Here is an 18,008-nt window from a genome sequence, read left to right on the forward strand (position 1 = left end):
TTCCTCCTCTTTAAATACAAAAGTAAGAGCACTGAAAAGTAGCTGGTAAAGGCAAAGAAACATGAAAAGTTTAAAATGCTCTCTGTTTCTTTGTATTGTTATAATTGTGCTAAATTTTAAAAAAGTTACTTTAGAAACTATTCTTTAAAAGTTAAAGTGTTTACATTGTAGATTTATCATGAGTTAGGCATTTATCATTTATATCCACCATTTCTTTTAACAGGTTGAAGAAATATGGATGCCATCTCTATAATAAGCATTTTACTTACCAGCTTCGTCATCTTTCAACTTCTTTTCCACTTTGTAAGTTCTTGGTTTTCAGAAAAAATTTCTCCAAGTTTTAATAATCTCAGCTTTGAAAAGAAGATTGAGTGGAACTCAAGGTAAAGCATATAAAAATGTAACTAATGAATAAATGAAAAAAAAACCTCAGCTAATATTGTGATGTATAATAGCTATTTAAAATATCTCAAAAAAGTATTTTTTATTTCTCCTTCTCATTGCCATTGATTTAGAATCCACTCATCACTGATTTCTCTAGCAGGTTTTCAGAGACCATTAATAAATTGCCCATCTTTCTCTCTCAAGTCCCTGTATGGTTTTGAACTGCCAGAGAGATATGGCCTTTGAATTAGCAATACAACTTTCTATGGAAAGACTATGCCATCAGAACTCCCTTTTAAGAAAATTTAAAATGTAATGAAGTCTAAGGTCACAGGATTGTGTTTTGTTTTTTATTCAACTTTGGAATAAAGGGGTGTGTGTGTGTGTGTGTGTGTGTGTGTGTGTGTGCATTTTGTTAACAATATATAGCCAGTGAGTCACACTGGACTCGATGGAGCCTAACAAGTGGAATAAATCGAAGATAAGTGGATAGCTCTTAAGCATAACATTTAAAATTTTAAATATTGGATGGATTAAGGTAAATTATTTTGCTTTTGGGGAAGGTTAATATTAGACACCAGGTGAATACTATTTTGTATTCTTTTTTGTAAATATTTAAGACAATAAGCACATGCTCTTTACAAGTGAAACAGAAAACATTCCTTGGCTTGTATGCAGTACTGGTTGGCATCAAACTCATTGCCTTCGAGTTGGAACTGACTCATAGCAGACCATCCCACGGGTTTTGGAAGGCTATAAACCATGGAGAAGAGATTGCCCATCCTTTTTTCTCTGATCTGCTGCTGAATTCAAACCATGAGGGACGTGCTGCTTTTGTGTGAGCAGTGCAACTCCCTGGGTTACCTGTACTGACCAGAGATCAGTGCATCTGCATCTGCATCTGTTTAACATGCTTTTCATTCTAAGTTAGAGCCCTCTAAAATGTATCCTTTTGCTATGTGATTCAAAGGCAAAACGGTCTTCTAGGTTTTTGTTTTGGTTTTTACGAAGAAAAAAAAATGACAGAAAAAAGAGAATGATTTCAAAGGATATAGAAAGCTTAATAAATGGGCTGCACACTTTCCCTTCTCTGAAACTCATTAATCTCTCAGAAGTGTCTCTCACAGAGATGGCTGCTTCACCACTTTAAAGATTTTGTGTGACTAAACATCCCTGTTCGTTTGATAACTTCAGTGAATTCCTGCAGCTGTGGAAGTACTTTGAGATAAATTCAGCACATCTTTCAATTGCTACAATTGTTTTTAATGAACACTTTCTTTTAGAATGAAGAACTTCTACCAAATGTCCAAGTATTAGAAAAAGAACTTATGTGGCCTGAAATCTTGTATCTTTGGCTCACTTTTAAAAACTGTCGTAAATATATGTTGTTATTGTTGTTGCTTTGTGCCATTGAGTCACCTGTGACTCATAGCAACCCTAAGTAACAGCCCTAAACCCTGCTCAAGATTGGCTCAGGATAGATCCTGAGCCAATCTCATTGTCTCTGACCCATCTACCCCATTACCCCAGTCACGGAATCATTCCATCTTATCGAGAGTCTTCCTCTCCTGCACTGTCCCTCCACCCTTCCAAGCATGATGTCCTTCTATTAGGACCGGTCCCTCCTTGCAGCATGTCCAAAGTATGTCAGATGAAGCTTCAGAATCCTTGACTCCAAGGAGCAGCCTGATGTAACCTTTCCCAGGATGAACTTGTTTGTTCTCCTTGCAGCCCATGGTATATTCAGTAGTCCAGCACCACAGCTCAAAGGCATTAATCCTCCTTCTATCATCCCTAGTCATTGTCTAGCTTTCTGATGTATAGCCAGTAATTGTAAAGGCTCTGGCCTGGATCACCTGCATCTTAGTCTCCAGACTGACATGTTTGCTCTTTATTACTTTGGAGACGTCTCTGACAGAAAGTAAATATATAGTTTTTAAAATAATTGCCATTTCAACAGTGTTCACATGAATAGATCATGTTCTTTGGCCATCACATCATCTTTAATCATTCCTAAATTCTTCCATCACCTTTTCAAGACTCTCCGAGACCCTAAACATTGTCTCGTCCTTTCTTGCTCTATCCTGTCTGCCCTTGGTAGCCACTGATAAACTTGGACCTCTACATATTTATTCTAGATACTTCATTCATACAGGTGAGCTCTTACATGGACATTTGTCTCTTTTGTTACTAGTTTATTTCACTCAGCCACATGTTTCAATGTTTATTCATGTCATTACTAAGTATTGGGACTTCTTTTCTCCTTACGGCAGGATGGTAGTCTATTCATGTAGATGTTACATTTTGCTTCTCTATCCATCTACCTGTTGATGAACATTTAACTTGCTTCCACCTGTCAGGCATCTACATTTATAAATTGTAATGCGAATAAGATTTTTATTATTTTCTTGTACACTTTACATTGATTTGTCTAGTTCACACATGCTGTAGTTTTTCTTCCCACAAAGCAAGAATCATTTCTCCACATTTCCTTGAAAATTAAGAGGTGTGATTCATTTTAAGGATATAGTATACATTGTATTGTTCAAATGTATGGTGATAAAGGTAATAACCATTTTTTTTCCTGGTGCAAGAGGATAAATTCAGTGATGAGAAAGAGGAAGGAAAAGGGAGGTGGAGCAAGTCTTTGTTAATTAATTTTGAGCAATCTATTTTTATTTTGTAGTAAAGATTTTTTAACTCTTAATATCTGCAAGTCAGAGAAATATGGAGGCACTTAGAAAAGCAAAACTAAAAATGAAACCACAGGATGAAATGGAAAGATGCTTTATATTGTTGTCGTTGTTACGTGCGACTCTCAGTGACCCTGTGGACAATAAATAGCTCTGAACCTTGCCCTGTCCTGAGCCAGACTCACTGTTTCTGACAAACCCACTCCCATTATCCCAGTTACTGTGTCGGTCTACCTCATTCAGGGTCTTTCTCTCCTGCACTGTCCCTCCACCTTTCCAAGCATGATGTTCCTCTCCAGGGGTTGGTCCTTACTGGCCACATGTCCAAAGTATGTCAGATAGAACTTCAAAATCCTTGCCTTCAAGAAGCAGTTTCCTTCCAGGATAAACCTGTTCTCTTGGCAGTCCATGGTGTGTTCAAACTCTTCTCCAGCACCACAACTCAAAGGCCTCAGTTGTTCTTCTGTCAACTCGAGCCATTGTCCAGCTTTCTGATGCCATTGCAAGTAATTGTGAATACCACGACCTGAAAATCTGGTATACCTTAGACTCCAGACTTACATCGTTGCTCTTTAGCACTTTGGAGAGGTCCCTGACAGCAGCTTTCCCCAGAGCAACTAATTTTATATTTCCTGGCTCCTGGTGCCAAGAATGTTGATTGTGGATCTGAGCAAGCTGAACTTATTAACAATCTCAATCTCTTCTCCATCTATCATGGTACTGCCAACTGGCCCAGTGGTGAGAATTGTCTTCTTGACATTGAGCTTCAATCCATTTGAAGACTGCAGTCCTTGACCCGTGAAAAAACACTTCGAGTCTTCTCAGTTTTGATGAGCAAGGTTGTGTCATCTGCATAACATAGGTGGATGAGTCTTCCTCCAATCCTGATACCACATTCCTCCTTATAAAGTCCATCCTCTTTGCATGTAGATTGAAAAGTATGGGGACAGAGTACATCCCTGACTGACTCCTTTCCCAATTTTGAACCATGCAATGTTTCCTTGCTCTGTTCTGAGGACTGCTTCCTGGACCACGTATAGATTTCTCATGAGCACAATCAAATGTTCTGGGATTCCCATTCTCTGAAGGCTATCCACAATTTATTGTGATCCATACAATCAAATGTCTTTGCATAGTCAATGAAACACAAATACACATTTCTCTGGTACCCTTGGTTTCTGCCAAGATCTATATGACATTGGTGATAAAAGTCTCTGGTGCCATGGCCTCTTCTAAATCTGTCCTGTATTTCTGGTAGTTCTCTGTTCATGTACTGTTCCAGTCATTTTGGGATAATCTTCAACAGGACTTTGCTTGTGTGTGCCATTCTATGCTTCAGGGAATTACCTTTTGGGGAACTATGTTCCCACTGAGAAAAGAGCCTGGGATTATGCAGAATTAATTTAACTATCCAAATGCTCTGTTCTCACTGTCTCTGTCTTTCTCTTGGTTTAGTTGTTCCTATTTCCCACTCTATCTGTGAAGTAGAAAATGAAAAAAAAAAGGGGGAAAATAGTTCTTTTTTTAGGAAAGTAATTTTGTGTGCCTTGAAATCCAGTCTCCAGGTTTAAACAGACAGCACTCATAATTCTTCCTAATAAACAGGAAAATCTTTGAATAATAAATACTACAGCAGAAAAAGGACAAGAGGAAAAAATCACCAGAAAATGATGTACACTTGAGGGTCAACAATTTCCATAATAATTAGAAAAGGTTGTGTGTGTTACTTTTTCTGAAAACATACTTACCTGTAGACTATAAAAAAGATAATTTTTTTAAAGAGAAAATATTTGTAATAATTTCTTGTTGTTGTTGTTATGTGCTGTCAAGTCACCTGTGACTCACAGCAATCCTGTGTACAACAGCCCTAAACCCTTCTCTATCCTATGCCAGTCTCACTGTCTCTGACACACCTACCCTCATTACCCCAGTCACTGAATCAGTCCATCTCATTGAAGGTCTTCCTCTCCTGCGCTGTCCCTCTAACCTCCCAAGCATGACATCCCTCTCCGAAGACTGGTCCCTCCTTTCAACATGTCCAAAGTATGTCCGATGAAGCATCAAGATCCTTGCCTCCAAGGAGCAGTCTGGTTTCACTCTCTTTAGGATGAACATTCTTGTTCTTTTAGCAGTCCATGGTGTATATTCAATACTCTTCTCCAACACTGCCTTCAAATTTAATTCTTCTGTTTATTTGAGCGACATCATTTCTGTTATTAATACTTGAGACTATTTGTGAATGATTAAATCAGTAACTGAATAGCTCTTTGAAAAATGATCATTGATTATTTCCTAGGAAACAAATTTTTTTTGGTAAGCATAGATCTCTTTCTCTTTTTAATTCCAGCATTTCAGCAGAAATATATTACTTTTCATAAAAATAGCCCTGCAAAAAAATTTTTAAAAATACTGTAGTTATCACAACAAAAACCTTTTTCGTTAGCCCAGTTTTCATGTATCAATACACCCACCGTGAAGCCTTAAACTTTATGCTAATTTCCTTTTGGAACCTTTGACTGAGCTCCTGTCAAAGCTGCTGTCATTACCTAAGTGCACAATGAGAAGCACTAACATTTCTTTTTAATCTTTGGGGGGGTGGAAAGGACTATTTTATTTTTGGCAGTACCTTAGTTATCTTGTGCTGCTGTAACAGAAAGACCACACGTGGATGATTTAAGAAACACATTTACTTTCTTATAGTTTGCTCTTATAAGGTGTCATGGAGTTGATTCGAACTCATGGCAACTCTATGACCAGCAGATCTTCACTTTCCCCTATTCTGCCCCATCCTCATGGTCTCTGACATGCTTGAGCCCATTGTGACAGTCACTGTGTTAGTCCATGTTGTTGAGGTTCTTTCTCTCTTTCACTGACTCTCTACCTTTCTCAGCATGGTACATTTTTCCAAGGACTGGTGCCTCCTGACAACATGTCCTAAGTATCTGAGATGAAGTTCCACCGTCCATATCTCTAAGGAGCACTCTGAGTGCACTTCATCCCGCAGTTTGTTGTTATGTGTGGAGAGTCAGGCTCTTCGTTGACCATCCAGGGGGATTTCAGAGGCTATAAATCGAAAGGGAGGAAATTGGCCATCTCTCTCCCTCTCTCTCTTTCCCCCCTCATGTCAGATGGGTGGTGTGCCTATGCTGTAACAAGGTTTAATGTGTGGCACATGTCATACAGAAGTATGAACTCCCAATCATCATGCATATGAACCAGTAAAGGACCTAGTAGACTGGAACCTTCGTGTTAGAAGCACAACTCTCTAATTGAGGCTGCCTTCTCTAAGGAAAATTTTCCTCTCTCTTGACTCTAGAGGAAGGCCTTGGAGGCTTCTGAGCTTTTGCTCCTTTGTTGCTTTCTTGTCTTGGCATCTCTTCCCATGTCTTTGTTAATCTCTAAAGAGATTGACTATACTTTACACTAATTCTGCATCATTAGCATAGCAAAGACAACCCATAACCTTAGGCATGGAGGCGGTTTGTTGGGTGCTCTGGTGTCACTGGCACTCTTTGAGACTCTGTGAACAACAAATCTGAACCCTACTCCATCCTGTGCCACCCTCACCATCTCTGATATACTTGAACCCACTGTTACAGTCACTGTGCCAATCCATATTTTGAGGGTCTTCCTCAATAAGGCATAGATAATAAGATTTAAAAATACTTAGTGATTCCCCACCTTTTTTTTTTTACACAGATACTAAATAATTTTACTTTATTGGAAATCTAGCTTTAATGAGTAAAGCAGAAATTATTTACTAACAGAAAACTGTCAAGGTAGAGATTTTTAGTGCGAAATAGTATGTAAACTTACTTTATCTGGTCTTTGTGATGGGCACTGTTTGGTTCATGTTAACATTTAATTTTCCCTTAATGGATTAACTCTTGTGTGATTTACAACCTTGGAAAACCCACTGTGAGTGAGTTCTAACTCCCCATAAATAACTTTGACTCTTTGGCTGATGGGTTATATCAGGAGCTCTGGTGGCCCAAAGGTTAAATTGCTAATTAACCCAGTCATTGGGGTTGGATCCACTAGACATTCAGCAGGAGAGAGCTGTGGCATCTACTTCTGTCAAGATTTATAGCCTTGAAAACCCCATGGGGTAGCTCTGCTCTGCCCTTCAGGGTCACAGTGAGGCAGAAAGGACTCCGTTACAGTGGTCTTGGTTGGTTTGATTTTGGTGAATTCTCAACCATCCATCAGCTGATGGCTTCTAATGTATCCTGTTTGTTGTACATTGTCTTATCAGAAAAGGGAATTTGAGGCTTGAGAATGAGGAACAAACACATTTCTTCTGAAAGGAAACCTTTTTTTAAATTTGTTTATTTGGAAGCAGAAGTGGCATCCACTTCCTAAACAACATGCCTCTGGAAACTCTATGAACTTTGATAAATGTCCATAGTTGTAGAGGGGCTTCAGGCCTTTTATTCATTGGGTTCCTGTGAGTCGTACTTGACTCCTATCAACATTGAACATTAAAACGGAATAGTCAAAAAGATTATTTTTTAAAAATGTTCCTTCTTAAAGAATTTTCAAATTAGCAACAGAAAACTGGCTACAAGATTTATTTAGATTAACTTTTTCATTTAATCATCAGAAGTTTACACTTTTATTTTACTATATTAGATGGAATAAATGTATGTCCTTGACTTGAAAATTCCAGGCTTGTAAAGCACATAAAGTGGGTTAATTAGTCACACTTCCAAATGATCCTTTGGTGTGATAGAGTTTTTTTGTCAGTGCTTTAGGTTAGTAAGATTACTTGAGCATTTAAAATACTATTTGCATTAATGTGATTATTGTTGTTATGTACCATTGAGTTGTAATCGTCCAATAGTTGACTGACCCTCCAGTGGATTTTCAGAGGTAGTTAATCACCGGGAAGAGATTTCCCATCCTTTTCATGCAGAGCAGCTGGTAGATTTGAACCACATGCCTTCGGGATTGCAGCATGGCTTCTTACCACTAGGCCACTTTATGCAGTCATTTAAAAACATATGCTCTGTTACGTCAAATATATCGTTACATTGAGATTTTCTAACATCAAGCTTTATTTTGGCTGATATGTTGAAATTATTTTGAAAGATTTAGGGTCATAATAAAAGAAGAAAAATTTGTTGCACATCAGGAATTTTTAAAGAAATTACTATTTGCTGTTCCTTTCATCTTTTAATGAGCAGAAAAAGCTTTCATTACTTATGAACTTAATCATGACATAAGAAATTCAACCAAAAGATGTAAGAAGTCATATTTTTGGCTAAAAACCCCCTTCACAATGTGAATAAATACACAGTTAATTCTTTAAGTGACATCATAGAATCTGGATATTGTTTAATAGACAAATTACAAATTAGCAGGATATGTTTCTAGAAAAGGATATTTTTCATCTAAAATGTTTTATTTTTATAAAAGAAAATGTACCCTGGATCTTATTTTGCTTTCTATTTTCATTTTGCTTCTTTTAAAAATGGATTTTCTGCACATGGACCTCAATTTCTCATGTGGAAATGCTTTCATAATATATTTAAAGCAGGATTAATAATAGCTGCCCTAGCTTTCTCAGGGCTTTGTTATGAAAATCAAGTGAAATAATGTGTTCAGATGTACATTTAAAACTAAAATAAACTTCTTTCTTTCAAGTATAAAAGTAAAACACTCCCTTTGAGTTGATTCTGACTCCTGACAACCCTCCGTCAAATTTCCAATGCTGTTAATCTTGGTGGGAGCAGAATGCCTTCTCTTTCTCCTGCAGAAGAGCTGGTGGATTTGAACCACCAACTTTCAGTTAACAGTCCAACACTGTGTCACCGGGGATCCTTGTTTTAAAGATAAGGAGGTAGCTGAATCCAGCAGATGGGTATGCATTCCTAATTCATTTCCTAAAGAACAGGAAACTATTACTTATAATTCTGTATTAGTGCTTCTTTTCATCACCAGGTGATTCTTGGTTTTCTAACAGGGAATTGCAGACATGGGCATTGCTTTTGTCATTAGTTCTGAAATAAATGTATCCCTTCGATTTAGAAATGGCATTTTTGTAGTACATGCTCAAGTATATTTTACTATAGAAATTCTTAAGGATATTCAGTGTCTTGCCAAATTTTATTGGAAATAATCTTAAAATATTTATCTTTTTGTTTCATTTCAGGGTTGTATCCACATGCCATTCTTTAGTGGTTGGAATTTTTAGCTTGTATATTTGCCTTTTTGATGAAGTAACTAAAGCTGACCCACTTTGGTAAGCTATTTGTTTCTAAGATGTTCAATTTTATTCCAATTTTTATATTTGGTATTACTAAGAACATTTCTTACTTTAAAGGAAAGCATAATGCTGGTTTATGCTTTATAAAAATGTGGGTGTTCAGGATTTATTTCAGGATAGTACCTTTAAATGATTGCTTTAAGATCTTTAATTTTTTAGATTTAAATGCAAAGTGAGAGCCATTTTGACTTAGTATGGTAGTTGTTAATGAAAACTGGAAAGGTATGGTAATGATATATATATACATTTTTACTATATTAGTAAATAAAACAAAGTTGTAACTATTGTGAGTAAAAGTGAGTTATTGATAGGTTAAGGTAATAGCAACGTAAGACTGTCATCAAATTCATAAATTTGTCGCTAACAATTGATATCAGAGAGCTTAAAGTGAGACATAGTACCGGCTGTGTAAGATGAGTTCAGTACCATATGAGAAGAATTGAGCCATTAGTAAAAACTCTGCTTATCAATAATAGAATCACTGGTAAGACATCTTCTTTATAAAAGTTTAACCATCAGTCCTGAGGCAGCAAGTTTACAAAATATATTTCCTAGTGATATAAGAAGGCTTAGAGCATCTTAGTTTAAGAGAAGAGATGTGTTTTGAAAAAGTAGTAATTAAGATGTAGCAGATAGGTGATCTTGAGACAATTTGTTCAGGTGTTTAACTATCACAACAAGGATGCTGTTTTATCATTGATCAATATGGCTTTATTCTCATTGCTATTACACAAATATTGGTGTAGTTTAATTGGGAAGCTTATTTTTCATAATGACAATTTAACTTCTTCATTAGGTGTCTGTTATTTATCTAAATTATTCCTAGGGTTTTCTTTTTTAAATTTTTCTTAGATATCTTAAAAGGCTCCATTCTTTGGAGAAGTACACTTTATGCCAAAGATTTGACTCTTTGATTTTTTTAATCAAAATTCTACTTATTATTCTACATATTTTTGTGTATTTATGCTATATTTTATTCTAGTTATATTTTCATGTGCCATATTTTTCAGATCCAAGTTTGTAAAGATTACAAGAACTAAAACTGAGTATTTCCATTTGTAGTTTTTAGCTGCTGATAGTTTTATTTTGTTGTAATTGACACCTAACTTTTTTCTATTGAGATTTAAGTATTTGACTCATAAGTAAGATAAAGGACTGATCATTTATAATTTTTTTCCCTTTCAGTAAAAGGCAAGAGTAGGATAAGAATATTAGCTCCTGGTATGTGTAGGAGTTGAAACAGCAGAGTTATGAAACTGATGTATTCTGATAACTTCCTAGTTATATGCTAATAGACAGTACTCTTTAGTCTTTAGTAAAATGCTGACACTAGCATAGTGGTTTTTAGACTCAGAGGCTGGACCTGGTGAGATTTCACAGAGTGTTTTTGTTCTTGATTCAAATAAGAAGTGGAAAAAAATTAATAGCATCTGCCATTTTTTTGGATCCTCTTACAAACAAATACTTTGAGAAGACATTTAAAAAGTTGTCTTTTGCCTTAATTGGTTTAGTAAAAAAAAATTAGCTATTGTGTATGAGAAATTATGGTTATGCAGTTAGAAGTACAATAGCTAACACAGTATTTTGTGCATTCTATTTATTCTTATTGATTCTATTCTTTTTTAAAAAAATAAAACAGTCAGCTTTTAATATCTCAATATCAGAGAAAACATAATTGAGACACTCCTTAGGCAACTTAGAATGATGTTAGTAGTTCATCTGTAGGTATCTTCCAAAACCAAACATAAATTCAACTTGTGGTGTGAGTGATACCTAATAAATTCTAGATAGGAGTAGGAGGAAGTTAAAACAAAACAAAACAAAACAAAACAAAACAAGCCCAAACTCTTACTGTCTAAATTTGGAGGCTCTGTGAATAGCTTCAAGCACTTGGGTTTAGTGCAAAATGTATCAGGGAGTCTTAACTACATTCAGGAAGTTGTCTTCTCCTTCAAGTATTACATATGGACTGGCTTTAGGTAATTTAGAGAAGTTGAGCCTAGTTTGAATTACAAGAGTTGATTTATTAAATTTTGGAGACTGGCCTGTGTCTCGAGTAAATTTAAGGGAAATTGTGGACCACACAAAATGTCTTGATTGAAATGAGTCATCTTTTAGTCAACTAGAAGGATACAAGATTTCCTTATCAGATGGTAGGTGGGATTATCAAGATTTCTTTGTTAATACTGGTTTTATGGGATCATTTCAGCTCTACTAAGCTGTTACAGCATATTTTATGATCAGTATTTGAAAATGGCATTTTAACATTTGAGTAATTACAGAAAATGTTTTCATTATATTTATATCTCAATATAAATCAAAGTAGGCACCATATGTAAGTAATGTGCTAAAAAGAAAATGGAAACTCAATTTTTTAAAAAATATTTCTAGGGGTGATTCATCGCTTGTGAAGGTGAATATTTCTATTTCTTTAGGCTACCTCATTTCTGGTAAGTGATATGTGCCTTACTGTCTGCTTTTTTAAAAATCTTGTGGGTTGTGTAGAGAATACATCGTGTATATTTTTGGCTTGTTTATTGGAGGATGAAACATTTTTCCTGTCGATTGTGTCAGAATTGCACCATGGAGCCCAGACCATTGAAACTCAAGATATTTTTTACCTTTCTAGGTCCATGGGAGTGCAAATGAATTATTATTGGTTGCTAACCAAAAAAGTTGGCAGTCTAACCCATGCATGGTGCAATGTACTATAGGAATGGCAATCTGCTTCCATAAAGATTATAGTCCGGGAAACCTGTGAAGCCCAGCTCTGCTCTGTAACACGTGGACTTGCCACGAATTGCAGGATCTTTCTCATTCCCCGATTGTTTTTTAGTCCCTTTGTGTCATAAGAATATCTCAGGTGAAATAACTGTGACACTAGAATTTAAGCTTCAAGGTCCCTCACTGAAGGACCTTTAAATGGTGCTACTAGGGTGATTGCTTTGTTTTGTGAAAATTTACAAAAGTTGTTTTAATCATCATGTTGGTGCCTTCCAGTCAGCTCTGACTCATAGCAACTCAGTAAACAGCAGACCTAGTCTTTCCCTGATCCTTCTCCATCCCCAAATCTCCACTACTTAAACCCCTTGCTGCAGTCACTGTGTCAAGCCATCTTGTTAAAAGTCATCTTCTCTTACTCTGAGCCTCCAGCCTTCCAAGCATCATGTCCTTTTCTAGGGACTGGCCCCTTGTGACAACATACTCCAACTATTTGAGACAAAGTCTTGCTATCTTTGCCTCTAAAGAGCACTCTGGCTGTATTTCTTTAAAAACAGATTTGTTTGTTCTTTTGGCAGTCCATGATATATATTCAGTACTTTTTGCCAACACAATTCCAACACATCAGTTTTTCTTTGGTCTTCCTTATTAATTGTTCAACTTTCACATGCTTATGAAGCTATTGAAAAATACCATACGTTGGGTTAGGTACACCTTGGTTTTTAATCTGTTGTTCCTTGCTGCTTTTGTGGTGCATTTTGTAGCATGCTGTGTGGCTCACTAAAAGGTTAATGGTGCAAATCCACCAACGGCTCCATTCAGGATAAAGAGAGGCAGTTTCTTCCAGTTAAGATTTGTAGCCTCAGAAAACTGATAGAGGGTGGGTGGCCACCATGAGCCTGAACTGATTGGACAGCATGGAAGTAAATTTTAACAATCATCAACTAAAATCCAGCCCTTTTCTACCCCACATTGCCCGCTTTCATATTTCCCTTTATGTTAGATGGGGTAGGTGTGACCAAAGACATTTATGCAGTTAGTTTAGGGGGAGGCGAAATTCAGATTATGTCTTTTTAATGGCAAAAATAATTTTGTTCCATCTCAATAAAATAAGAATGAAATAACAGATTCTTGATATAGGCATGTGTATAGGAATATCATTTTGTAATTTAAAAAATTAACAAATTGAGAGAAAAATAAAACCAGTATATTGCAAAACAAGGATGATAAATGAAATCTATATGCTTTTTCTACCCCTGAGAAGTACATTGTAACCAAAAAGTGGGATCATAGCAAAATGCAATAATTTGTTAAAGAAGAAATCATTTTGAGCAGAAATATTAAGTTACTAGATTACTAAAATAATCCAATTAAAAGAAGAGTGGATTATGTGTACAGTAGAAAAGATGTTCTGGTTTGACACTCAATGTCCTTATCAAGGATAATACAGAATTCAGAATATAACACATACAGTGGTTATTAAGTGGCGTCAAGTGAAGTGAGAGTAGTACCACTCAGACAATCTGGCATGAAATAAACTTGATATAGGCTTTCTCAAATAAGATAATACCAAAGTTTTCTCAAATAAAAAAAATAAATGAGCTCTGAAGCTGAAGAATCGTTTTCTGACATAGCAGAAAAATTTGAAAGCTAAATTAAAAATGAATTCTTGTGGCCGGGGGGAGGTGGTCTAATCATAGAGCCGCACAATTTGATGGGTAGAGGGAGGGAGGGATGGATAAAGGAAATGGGAAAGATCCTGTATGAAAAACAGTGTCTATGAACTTTGTAAGTAAACCAGTATAAAATAAAATTATATTTTAAAAATAGAAATTGAAATTAAAATAATGAATTCTTTTTTCTCTACAAAAAGATATTGCAAAATCATTGTTATAAATTGATGACCAAAGTGTGTGCAACCAGAATAAGTAGTTAAAATATACTTAGAGGTATGTATATGAGGCAGCTATAGTATTAAATTACTTTTATTGATATTTCATATTTTATTTCTTTTTACTTTAAGATTTGTAATTTGATGATTTCTTTTTCTTTCTAAATATCTAATTTTAAATTTGTGATTTTTACTTTATGAGAGAAGGTCCTGTTTTATGTAAGCAAGAATTTACCATTGAACTACTCCAAAGTGAGTGAGGCAGTTCTGTCAATGCAGATACCTTCAGATAAAGCAGGTTGTTGGGATAACTGAGGGGTTCTGCTGTGGGCTTTGTTAGACAGTGACAAGCTGTCAGTAAAAAAAAAAAAAGGTTAAATACTTTTGGATAGCAGTGTAGGTACTTGTTATGTAATATTTTGCTACTTTTATCTTCTTACAGATTTGTTGCTTATCTTTTACTATTGGAGAGTGATTGGTGATAAAATGTTTGTAATTCATCATTGCACAGCGTTGTACGGATACTACATGTTACTGGTGAGTGCCAAGTTTTGCAATAGCCTAATAAGCAGACAAGGTTGAGTTTAATGACTTAATGGGGAACATAAGTCATTATTTCTTAATATATATATTTATGAACTTCTAAAAGATCAACTCCAGCCGTATTCTCTTCTTCATTAACCAAAATAATAACATGTGTCTATATTCCTGTGACTATTTGGATTTATACATTTTTAGGAAGACAGAGGATCCCCTACTATTTTAAGATTTTCTTAAAGTTTTTAAAGTTATGTATAACTTAGCAGCCAGGGGAAGGTATAGAGAGTCCAGTGTAACCAGTTATTTCTTTTCTGCTTAATTACCAATGCATGGGTAAAGGATGTTGCAACAATGGGAAGGTCTTCCTCAGAGACTTAATAATCAAAATTTCAGAACTGAACATAAATGCCATTTCTACCAGCAAATCTCAGGGAATAAAATACTCATTTCTATTGCTGAAGTTCTTTTTCTGTGTATACTTTCGTAAATTGGCAGTTTCCAATCCCTTTCATGTTTATCAGGGAGATCTGGTGGCATAGTGGTTAGGGAATTGCACTGGTAAATCCAAAGGCGGCAACTCTCTGTCAGTTCAAATCCAGGTTCAGAATCCTTGCCTCCAAGGAGCAGCCTGGCTTCACCCTCTCCAGGAAAAACTTGTTTGTTCTCCTAGCAGTCCATGGTATATTTCATACTCTTCTCTAGCACCACAGCTCAAAGACATCAACTCTTCTTCTATCATCCCTAGTCATTGTCCAGCACTCTCATGCATAGCAAGTAACTGCAAAGACCAGGACCTGCAACAGGTGCACCTTGGTCTCCAGACTGACATTTTTGCTCTTCAGTACTTTGGCAAGGTCTCTGACAGCAGACTTTCTCAATGCAATTCATCAAAAAAACAGAAGTTATCAGTGGTTTCATTTACTTGGATCTACAGTCAACACTTACTGGTAGCAACAGCCAAGGAATCAAAAGATGTGTTGCATTGAGGAAGTTTTCTGTCTAAGAGCTCTTTTAAAGTTCTAAAGAGCAAGAATATAATTTTGAAGGGTAAGATGCTTCTGATCCAAGCCATAGTATTTTCTGTTATTTCTTATGCATGTGAAAAGCTGAACAATGAATGAATAAAGATGGCAGAAGAATCATCAATGTCTTTGATTTGTGGCACTGAAGCAGAGTACTGGATATTCCATGGACTGCCCAAAGAACAAATCTGTTGGAGAAAGTACAACTAAGAAACAAGGTTATTCAGGTGAAATGTTGCCTCACATACTTTGGGATTATTGTCAGGAGGGAACATTCCTTGGAAAAGACTTCATGCTGGGAAAGGTAGAGGGTCAAGGGAAGAGAGGAAGACCCTCAGCAAGACGGATTGACACAGTTACTGCAGCAGTCAGTATGTGAGATGAAGCTTCACCATCATTGCCTCCAGGAAGCACTCGTTGGTTTCACTTTCTCCAAGACATATCTGTTCTTTTGGTGCTTCACAGAATTTCCCACACTCTTCTCCAACACCACAACTCAAATGTAGCATTTCTTCTCTTGTCACTTTTATTCATTGTCCAGGTCATAGATGCATAGTTGGTAAGTGGAGAAGCTCTAGCTTAAATCAGGCACACCTTAGTCTTTACAATGATTTCATTGTTCTTCATGACTTTGGGAAGATCCTCGACTGCAGATCTTTCTAGTGCTGTAACACTTGATGACAATCAGGTGGCAATTATGGATCCAAGGAAAATGAAATTGTTGAGAATTTTAATATTTTCTTCACTTATCATGATGTTGCCTGTTGGCCCAGTAGTGAGGATTTTTCTTTTCTGTTTTTTTTGGGGGGAGGGGTTGTTTTTGTTTTGTTTTGTTTTTTGGTAGCAAATAATTTTTTAATCGGGTGAACTTCTAATTTTTTCTTTATTTACAAATACATTGGAGAATCATGCACTGAGGCCAGCATTGGATGCCATCCTGGGCCACAAGTCTGCACACTCCTTTGCAACTGGTCCAGTGGTGGCAGAACCTTTCATTTCGCCTTTATTGTTTACTATGACTCCTGCATTATCTTCAAAATAAACACCCCATCATTTCTCCGGTATGACTTTTGTTGTCACATTACCACTGCTGGATGTATCTTCTTTCTGAGCTCTGGTTTCCCTTTCTTGACAGTGGTCATCACCCACACCAGCAGCAGGAAGTATGTTAAGTCGTCCCTTGATCCCCTTCACAGAGATGATATATAGAGTTTTGGCTCCTACAAAAATTATTTTCCAGAGCATATTAAAGAGTATTTTATCCACTAGCAGCACTTCCCCCAAACCAAAGCCTTGCCACTTTCACACTCCAGTTAATTACAAAGGTAGAATACCTTGTCACACCATCAATTGAAACAAAACACATAAGTGGTATTTTTATTCTGCCCTTTCTTGATGGCTCGGTGGGTCACTGACAAAAGGCCCAATGAGTGCTTTTCAAAAAGGGAAGGATTTTTATTTTCTTGATGTTGAGATGTACTCTGTGTTGAAGGCTGTAAACCTTGATTCTCTGCATCCAGCACTCCAAGTCTGCTTCACTTTCAGCCAGGAAGGTTGTGCCATCAACATAACACAGGTTGTTGATTAATTTCTTCAATCCAGATGCCACTTTTTCTTCAAAAAGTCTAGCTTCTGGAATGATCTACTAAGCATACAGATTGAATATGTATGGAGAAAAGGTACAACTCAAAAGTACACCTTTCCCAATTGTAAGTCATCCAATATTCCCTTGCTCTGTTTGTACAATAGCTTCTTGGTCTAGATATTGTTGTTAGGTACCATCGAGTCAAGTAGAACCCATGGTGACCTTATGAACAACAAATATGAATCCTGTCCTATCCTGTGGCATCGTCACACTTCCTTACATTTTAGAGCCCATTACAGCAGTCACTGTGTCAGTCCACCTGGTCAAGGGTCTTCCTCTCCTTCGCCAACCCTCTACCTTTCTCTACCATCATGTTCCTATCCAAAAAATAGCCCCTTTTAGCAACGTGCCTGAAGTATGTGAGGCAAAGCCTCATCATCCTTGCCTCTGAAGAGCACTAAGGGTACACCTTCTCCAATGTGTATTTGTTTGCTCTTTTGGCCATCCATAGGATAGTCAGCAATGTTCTCCCACACCACAACTCTTCTTCTGTCATCCTTACTGATTGTCCAGCTTGCAGATGCATAGAAAGTGATTGAAAATACCATGACCTGAATTAGATGGACCTTATTCCTAAAACTGACATCATCACTCCTAAATAATTTCAAGGGGTACCTAACTACCAAATCCAATTAAAACCAGCCCTGAGAGCCACAGCTTAAAATCACCCACCTTTGGTTTGGTAGCATAATTTTCTATCCAGTAGGCCAACAGAGCTCTCTCGTTGTTAAGTGCCGTCTAATTGACTCATAGTGACCCTATGAGGGAAAGATCTGAATACTTGTATAACTTTCATTGTTTCTCTAAGTTTGTAGTTTCCAGAGGCAAGCTATTTAGAAAGTGG

The 18,008-nt window shown here is 36.6% G+C and overlaps 1 protein-coding gene across 1 annotated transcript in view; it reads left to right on the top strand.

The window, feature by feature from the left end:
- The first annotated feature begins 234 nt into the window (after positions 1–234).
- Positions 235–18,008, top strand: part of TMEM56 (transmembrane protein 56) — a 53,048-nt gene continuing 35,274 nt past the window's right edge. The window contains exons 1-4 of the mRNA XM_006882422.1: positions 235–383; positions 9,232–9,321; positions 11,737–11,795; positions 14,400–14,494. Coding sequence (XP_006882484.1) covers positions 235–383; positions 9,232–9,321; positions 11,737–11,795; positions 14,400–14,494 — 393 coding nt within the window. The remainder of the gene's footprint in view (positions 384–9,231; positions 9,322–11,736; positions 11,796–14,399; positions 14,495–18,008) is intronic.

Source organism: Elephantulus edwardii, unplaced genomic scaffold, assembly GCF_000299155.1.
Source record: "Elephantulus edwardii isolate Elephantulus edwardi_28Jun2011 unplaced genomic scaffold, EleEdw1.0 scaffold00020, whole genome shotgun sequence".
NCBI classification, from domain to species: Eukaryota; Metazoa; Chordata; class Mammalia; order Macroscelidea; family Macroscelididae; genus Elephantulus; species Elephantulus edwardii.